The sequence below is a fragment of the Branchiostoma belcheri genome, unplaced genomic scaffold, assembly GCF_001625305.1.
Source record: "Branchiostoma belcheri isolate BF01 breed outbred unplaced genomic scaffold, Haploidv18h27 scaffold3, whole genome shotgun sequence".
NCBI lineage: Eukaryota > Metazoa > Chordata > Leptocardii > Amphioxiformes > Branchiostomatidae > Branchiostoma > Branchiostoma belcheri.
The window spans coordinates 5,782,116-5,791,428 of record NW_017803909.1 but is presented as its reverse complement, the minus strand read 5'-3'; the positions used below and the strand labels follow the sequence as shown (position 1 = coordinate 5,791,428).

At 42.6% G+C, this 9,313-nt stretch overlaps 1 protein-coding gene across 1 annotated transcript; it reads left to right on the top strand.

Annotated features, from left to right (window-relative positions):
- Positions 1-2,968: 2,968 nt before the first annotated feature.
- LOC109473993 (glutathione peroxidase 2-like) lies at positions 2,969-9,170 on the top strand. Its single transcript, XM_019774188.1, has 3 exons — positions 2,969-3,301; positions 7,779-7,934; positions 8,286-9,170. Exons 1-3 carry the CDS (start codon positions 3,068-3,070, stop codon positions 8,676-8,678), a joined length of 783 nt encoding a protein of 260 aa, XP_019629747.1. The 5' UTR covers positions 2,969-3,067; the 3' UTR covers positions 8,679-9,170.
- Positions 9,171-9,313: the final 143 nt, after the last annotated feature.

The window sequence follows — 9,313 nt, the reverse complement described above, 5'->3', positions numbered from 1 at the left end:
ACTATTAGCAAACCTTATTTAAACTCTAACATTAACGTTACGCATCTCGCTAATATTGATCAGCATTCACGCTTAATTAATCACCATCATTGTTTTTATTAGTATTTTTTTCACGCCAAACCCAATCTAATTTTAGACTCAAAAAGTGGGGATGCAAAACATGACCTAGCCTCCCTTTATAATATATTCTCCTCTTTTGCTACCCCAGTGTCATGTCATACTTTTAAACATTTATGGTACATTGTACATATCTTTACGGATTTGCAAAGAAAGCGTAAAGATATGAAATATGTTTACGTCATATTTAAGCACACTGAAATGTGACGGAAAGGCGAATTTTTCTTTCAGCAGCCCTTACGAAGTCGTAAAGTCTACTGAAATAGTTTCTCACCTTTAATACTTCTTTACATATTTCGGAAAGTTTGCTTAAATGTCTGTTTTCGTGCTGTGTGTATTATTCCCATTTAGCATATTGTCAGCGACACGTCCTTATTATACCCCATTCACTGTCAGCAGTGCAGCGTTTGTTAACAAGGTTCTCTTGTCTGTTCTCGATCGATGCCCCACACACAAGACCTGTTCTTGAACAGCGTGACCAGGTATGCTGCCTGTTGACACAGCCGGAACGATAACAACCGCAGAGGGGTGCTCGTCAGCCGGGCGTGTCTACAGACGTGTAACCTCCTGTGCAGGCTCCGGGGCGGGTGGGAATTTGCGACACAGCGTATTGAAGAGTTTTTAACGCGTTATTTTAATACAGAAAGTTTATTGCAAATACATGCCCGCTAATTGCAGTTACAAACAACATAGAAAGAAAATACAGTGGTATGTGAGACTATATCTACGTCTAGCATTATACTAAAGTCTACAACATACATGGTACTAGTTTTACTGGGTTTGACTTCTTTTTAGGCAATGGAAGACGAATTTACCCACTTCTTCTATATTATGTGGGTTCTTTTAGTAGTCATTTTTTTGTGTGTGGTAGGGAATGGTGGGGAAGAAGGGCAGAATTTTGGACACGGTGGTAAATAATTGATTTCTGATGTCATAAAATGGACAGTTAGAGATCAAGTTTAATAGCCGGACATCCTACAACCAGCCGCCGGGAGAAGGCATTCTACCCACGGGGGGATGGCCGGCTATTAAAATAACGCGTTAAAAACTCTTCAAAACGCTGCCCCGGAGCCTGCACAGGAGGCTAACAGACGTGCATGTGTGTCGTGCAGTGGGAGTGTACCACTGAAAGAACACCTAGGGGAGTGCTGACGTCCTCTATGCTAGTAGTCTCTCTTCAACAGCGTAAAGGCGCCTCCACACCTGTCTTTATATTATTCTTAAAAATCCGCTTTTCTGTGTAATCTCACTGTGTCATATTGCAAAAGGACAATGTGTTGTGGTTCCTGGGCCTCCTACTGTGGTAGTTTTATGATCCTGACGTCTGCAAACGGAGTGAGTTCGTCCAAACCCATTCTGCAGACGACAGGTTGGGCATGACACGCTTGTGTTGGTTACCGTGAGAGACAGCGGGCTGTGAGACGGTTCTCAGCGGTAGAGACTCACGAGTTAGCCCGGCGAATTTCTCCACCCCCTGCTGTTTCCCGACAGATAATTATACAGGTAAGACAGCACCATTACTCTCTTCTGTACACTCTAGCCCCCGGGTATCCTCTTCTGTTCTGGTCCGTGTTGTCGGTGTAATCATGTGTATGAGTGAACGTCACTAGAAAACATCAGTTTGGTCTGTATAGAATTTGTTTAGACTTGTATAAAGGTGAATGTCTTTCCCCAAAATGGTGTACAGCTGCCTTAAGCTTATCCTGTATTCCAGCATGTATTGCATCATATGTGTGATGATGCAGACTACTTGTCATCGTTAAGGGCTATAGAAAAAGACCCACGGCCGCCTCGGAGTCAATGTTGTAGTGATCTGGATATGTTGTGAGCAACTTACATGGGGATTCTTTGCGCTACATATTGCAAAAGGGACAAAACATCTGTATACATCTAGTTTGCTTGTTTCATGAGCTCTTGTTGGGAGCTGCAAGGATCTTTAAATTGAAGCTCCTTTCTTGCTGGGAGACAGCCTTAAGTAACTCTTACTGGTTGCCCCAATTATACATTGGAATGCGACGCCATCCTGACCATTAGGCACATCATTGTAAGTGCTAGAGTACATGCAACTGAAATGTGTTCAAGTATCTAAACACAGGATGAAAACAGGCGATTTGTTTGTATGGCAAAACTCTGCTGTTTATCAAAATCATGTTTTTACTCATTAGACTAGGAATGCACCCTTCTAGAGCATTGCAATTGCTCCAGGTGACACATGTATATGTGTTATTTGTTTTATTTGTTTGACGTCTGTGATTCAAAGTCTATTTATAACCTCTCCTCCAGGAAATAAACTCGAAGAGACGACACAAAACGTCTGAAAGACTTGGTGTTTTTTCTGCGGTGACACGCGTGGAGCAAGCTTAAGGTCGGGAAAAAGTCGCCATCACCAAGTCACGGAGAAGAGAGGCAACAGGCATTTCGAGTGGAGTAAACAAGGCGATCGCAGATTGCAGGCGCCATCAATCAAGTTTACCGCGCCACGGTTGCAACTTGTCCGGATCGGAACGACGCTTTTTACGGCACGGCAGTCGTAACTCTGGTTGGTTACGCTGCGGAGGCGTGTAGGCGATCCCCATTATGTCCTCCCGTAACCCAATTGTAAAGTAACACGCAAAGGAGCACCCCGAACAATTGGGTGAAGTCTTCTGAAAGGACGTGCTGTCATTACATGCTGTACAAAAGTTACCTGGCTGCGCTAAAAAAATACCAAGTTTTGGCAGTAGGTTCATGATATTCTGCAAAAGGTCCCGTTCCACTCTATGCAGAGCATAGGGGTGGTGCCCATCTCCATTTCGTAGCCCTTGGGTGACACACAGTTGTGCAAGGCACTACAGCAGGCTAGGGTGCTAGTCCGCTGGTAGTGCTGTGTGTTTGACCTTCCCACACTCTTTCTCATATATTCTGAGCACCAAAGAATTAAGACAGCGAGGACAGAAAAAAAGGAGCCACGATGAACGGACCTCACCACGGTAGGGTAAGCCACCACGGGAAGCACCATGCCACCCCCCACCCCATGGAGCTGAACACGCCGCTCTGTCCGGCCTCCGTGGTGGGCAGCTTCTTCGAGCTGAGCGCCGAGGCCCTGGGCGGGGAGATGATCCCGTTCTCGGCGTACGACGGCAAGGTAGTGCTGGTGGTCAACGTGGCGTCGGCGTCAGAACACACCACCAGGGAGTACCTCCAGGTGAGATAGAGTATTTTTAATTTTTTTTTTATTTTATTTTATTCACATAGTTTATGAACATTAAATAGCAAGCACAAATGTACCTATAAGATCTTTTGCTCAAGAACGTAAAACATACAAAATACAGGTTAAAAGTACAAAATGTGTACATGTAACGAACGTAAAATGACTGGCGCACCGGTACCAATAAACTAAAATGAATTAATATATGATGAAGTAAATCCTCCAGACTGAGAGATGTAATTGAAATCAGTGTCGAAAATACAGCAATTTGTAGATTGGCTACCGGTAAGGAGTTAAGTGCACAATGTGGTGTCATTTGTGTTGAGTGAGACAGTATATTGTTTATTGCAAACCCATGCCCGAGCTAGGAAATTGCAAATACAAATAAAAGGAACATTTGATATACAAACAAGCATGTAATACATAACTAGACATACATGTAGAAATAAAAACAACCCTAACTCCTAAAACGTGTTGCCTAATGCACTCATTGTATTATTGCGTTAAAATTTTGAATGAATGAAAAAAAAATTAAAACTAGTGACCCTTTTTTTACTTCTTTTCTGAAGACACCTGGTTAACATGGATAGTGGGAACACCTGGTAAACAATTGTCACCATTACTGGTGTATATACACGGGGAACAGTTGGCAGTGACATCTGGCACTATAGCTTTTCCGCAAATATTTTACCACCATTACGGGGGTTCAACAAATAAATTACTTTTCAAAATACTGGTAACGCACGGTCTAGGCGACATAGTTTACGTGAATGGGGCCATACTGGCTTATCAGATGAAATTCCTTACTTTCTAATCGTCGTAAATTCCATCTTTAAGGTGCCTCAAAACTGAAGAAGATTGCTAGTGAATCCCTTTCACGCCAAACTATTCTTAAGGTAGAAAAACTACTCGGTAAAACCAGGTATTGTCCAGTGTATAAGTCTGTCACTTGTTTTGGATTTGTGACGTGACCTGTTCCATTTAGAGCGCGTTAGCGACAAATTAGGTGTAATCCTATGAAGACAGAAGGGCGGTATCGTATGTCCGACATAGATTAGAAAGTCCGATACAGAAGGACAATACCTCTATCTGTAAGGCTAGCTTCGTGACTAAAAATAGGTGAATCGTTTAGACAATCGTATGAGAAAGACCACCAGGAAGTGTACATAAAGGTGATTTTATAAGCTTTAAATTATAAACTTGTTCTATCTGCAGATTTAAACGATACACATGTAGACAGATTTGATACACTCGCATTGAAACGTAAAACCGTTTTCGGAGATGCCTCTATTGTCAAAATATTTGTTGTTTTATTGATAAACAGAAAAACGCTGTGTATTGCCTTGGGTATCGCTTCCGGGTACTTAACAATAAAAAAGTGGGCCTCGTTGGATCTTCTTAATCTGTTCCTGTTGATGGGAGAAAATACGATACAAGAAAGTGGGTCGACTGAGTTGGCAAGCCAGTTTTTTTTTACATGGCTCGATCTGTCTTCCCTAAATACTAAATGAGATTGAAGACGAGAGTCATTTTATTGTGGACTGTGCTCTATATAATAATGAAAAATTCTCTTCAATTGTATACAAGATTATTTCCCTAGTTTTAGATTTTTAGATAGAAAAGAAAAATTCACATTCCTCATGAAACTCGATAATCCTCGTGCTATAAGCTCTTTCTGTTCTTACATTTACAACTGTCTTAAGAAGCGAGAAGAAGCAGAACCTTATATATACGTAGTTTTACTATACTTAGTTCGCAATGAGCAAAAATGTACAATAAAGGTCTTTCATCCATTAATTATATAGACACTATGTAGAAACTTATTCACACTACTGCTTTCTGTTACTCCCGTCTGAAAACTGTGTACACGGTGGAATGTAAGCTTTACACGCCACAAAAACTAAGCCTAGAAACAGGCTTAAGTCCGGTTTCCCTGTTGTGTTAGTCCCATGTTTTCTTAAGGTGATTAAGGATTTTTTGTGACGCTCTCAGGGACCACTAAGCCTTGTGAGAGGTTCTGTAAACGTGTGAAAGGCAGATTGCTCGGGTGTCAAAGTTTCAGAGTGTACCTTCAGGGCTCGAAATTAATGCTGTCCCGATGGCCACTGACCACCGAAATTTAGACCGGGGCAGCTATAAAGTCTCTTTGTGACACTTAAGTCAGCCCTTCTTTAGTTGATCAGGCACGTTTCCTGGCTTTTGGCTCTCGAAACGCCCCCCACCATAATTTCTGCAAAATTTCTCCAAAACCTCTGCAATAATATACTAGTACTAGTAGTGTGCCTGAAAGTCATATATTAAGCAGAATTAAGTTGACTTCAAGTTTTTGTTATACATACTTCCCGAAAAACGGGTTGGGACCATGTATCCTCAGTTCGGGACAATTGAAATTTATTTTCGGGACAATGATGGGACAATAGAATAGGGAAAAAGTTAATTTTGAGGCCAGGTACCTTGACTCACAAGTTTACAATACTAGTAGCTCCTTCGGTGTCACCCTGTGTTGTCACCTCACAACACCGACGTTTGGTGCACAACACGTGGTCCTGCATTTGTCCCACAAGCTAGTGTTGGGAGAATCGTAGGCTCGTTGGTTATTCTAATTACAGCAACGAACATTCTGCTGTGCAATGCGACCTATGTTGATTGCGCATAGAGCGTAGATGTAAATTAATTAAACCGCAAAATTCGGAACACCGGTATGGCGAATGGCTGAGCGTTAGGCGGTACTGTTGTTAATGTTGATCAATATGTTTGTACCATTATTAAGTCTTCTCCGAATATGTATTGATATATTCGTATTTCTAGCTTAACTAGAACAAATGTCTTACACCGCACCGGGCTCGTGCATGATGTAAAACTATTGATAGAACTTTCAGTACAATCCCTGCAAGTAAGCTCTATTAGGCCACACCAAGTAAATTTTATGGATGACGTCCTTTGGAGACCCTAAATCTAATGCGAGAGGGCGAAAAAAAAACAATAAAGGCAAGATGCCTAGATTAGAAATGTAGTAAGAGACGACAAATGTTAGGACACAAATTGAATGAGGTGATACAGTGTAACAAGCAATAAGTCTTTTATTCATCATCAAAACAGCAATAAATCAGGTGGAACAGCAGTTGTCGTCCTGTCCTGTTCTCGCGTTACGGGTTTCATGTCAATCTGACGATTTGTGGCGATGTCGTGACTCTTTGGTCATAGTTACAGGAAGCGGAATTTCTTGGGTTTTTTTCTAGGAACAGGCCAAAATCAATGCGCGCGCGGACGTCATCCATAAAATTTACTTGGTGTGGCCTTATGTGTCTGCCCTCCACCCAAGCCTAAGCACAAATACAGATATTCATTCATCAAATTTAGCTTTGAAACCAAACTGAAACGTTCATTGATAATGTATGATAAAAGTTTGGTGGCGTCGGGTGGTGTAGTGGTTAGAGCGATCGACTACGAACCAGGAGACTCGGGTTCGATTCCGAGTCGTACCTGGGGCATGTCTGAACATGCGCCCCGACGTTGTGCCCTTGGGAAAGGCACTTTACACGAATTTCCTCACTCCACCCAGGTGTGAATGGGTACCTAACTTCGGTTGGGGAAAGTCGTATTGAGGTCACCTGGCGCCGAATGGCTGCCGTATAGACCCTTGCGACAGTTCCACAATAATTTGTGGAACAAATATGTGTATCATGTGTATTATTTGATTGTTGTGATTTGTCTTGATTATGTAATACCCTGCATCAATTCAGCCGTATACAGGCTGCGACTGCACGGGTACTGTTTGGACAATAAAAACCATTTATTATTATTATTATTATAAGTTTGACTTGATTCGAGTGGCTGAGCCGTTAATATTAAAAACTATTGATGAATGAGTTTGTCTTGTCGTTCGGCGGCGCCGTCAGTTGGGGCAGGTGACTTAATTAGTTGCCACGAACGCCGCTACGGTCGGACGACAAATATTGGGCGAGTCAAAAGTTCATTCAGTCGCTTTTATTATGTCTGAAAACACGTTAAGTGAATCAGCGGGACTGAAAAGGCGCGGCGGAAGTGTGTGCACAGCAGTCCCTCAAATATCCATTCTACGGGCCCGTTCGACTTTAATTGGAGACTGGACCGAGCGTATGACCCATTTTCTGTAGCCATGACTCCGTGTATACGTCACTTCGCACTGTACAAAAAGTATAAACCTCAAGCTCGTACCTTTACATAGCAGGTATACTCAGTATTACTATTACTGTAAATCATAGACCACCATATATACGGTCTGTCTGTGTAACCTCCAAAAACAGTGGATGGTCCTAAAATAACTCAGCCTATTTCGCTTAATTGTCTCTCCATTTTTGCATGGTAACATTACACTTTACCCAAGCAAAGGCCTGATAAATAACTTTTAGAATGAATGTGACACTTGCACGCACTGTAGTGCGTTCATTCTGTGCCTATTAAATTAAATACGCTCCCCATTGTGTGTTTCAAGCTGAACGACCTGGTAGCCACATACGGCCCGAAGGGACTGATCGTGCTGGGCTTCTGCTGTAACCAGTTCGGGAACGGCGAGCCCTTCTCCAACCACGAGATCCTCCGGTGTCTCCGCGCAGTAAGGCCGGGAAACCGCTTCTCTCCAAACTTTCAGGTAAGGAACAACACTCTCTAAAAGTAAAACAAACATTTTCGCGCATTTCTAACCAATTGAGAAGGGTCGCTATAGTCATGCAACGATCAGAAACACATAGTACAAATATAAGCGCCACAATTTAGGCCATTTTTGGATAGTTTAGAGAGTATAATTTAGGATAACCTCAAACTTTAACCATCCAATATGGCGGGCGATATTGACGTCATAGTCACGTGAGTGGAAACAGGCTGATGAATTTATACCGAGGGGGTGTGGAACACAAGCGGTGTTAACTCAATTAACTTATTGAAATGCCTTTCCCGTGCAATTTCCTCTTGCAACCCAACATGACATTGTCTCGTATTTCAGTTGTTTTCAAAGGTGGACATCAACGGCAAGCACGGCCACATCGTGTGGGAGTACCTCAAGCTCAAGCTGCCCTTCCCGTCCGACAACGCCGCCACCATGGCGCAGGAGCACCTGGACATCGGCTGGAGCCCCGTGCGGAGGACGGACGTCTCCGGCAACTTCGAGAAGTTCCTCGTATCGAGCGACGGGCAGCCTTACAGGCGGTACAGCTGGAGAACCACGCCGGAGGACTTGTGCAAGGACATCGAAGACCTGCTGAGAAAAGTGACGCGCACCAACAGGGAGCAGGGGAACACGGGCGCCAAGAACGACAGACCCATTCTGTTTAACAGCAAGAAGTACATGCAAGAAAGTATGACTCGTAGTACAGTGAGGGACGATGCAGCGTACTAGTAGTTCTACTGACTATGCGCTCTTGGCCTTGCATCTTGAACTTTCCGAAGACAACTTTCCGAAAACTTTTTGTGTATACAGAAAGCTTTGGTCGAATAGAGTATATCATACATGTATAGATCTCAATAACATATGTACATAACATTATGGAGTTATTTTCTTTCATGCTTAAGAAAATACTTGTACATAACCAAGGCAAAGGTTAAAAAATTTCCAATACAGTTTTACAGGCCTATTTCGTCAGCAATGTTTCATACAGGATGCCGTTGTAGAAGAAATGAGAAAGAAAGACCCCTTAGCCAGAGGAAGTGTCAGAAGGCAGAACTTCAGTGTAAGAGTTGTTAGTGAGTGGAATGCTCTGCCACAGTCCAAAATAGACTCAAAAACAGTGAACGAGTTTAAAACACATTTAGACAAACATTGGGAGAGTATGAAGTACAACACTTGAGTAAAGTTCGACACCGGGATTACTACAGGCAAGCCTTCTCATCCCGAAGATGGTATCAAGTACATTTTCAAAGTCTCCATAAGCCTTTATTGACACATAGTAGTTACATGTATTTCTCTGAATAGAAACACTAACCTGACAAACCTGTTATACATGAACTCCATCGGTATTGTCTGCTACTTATAAA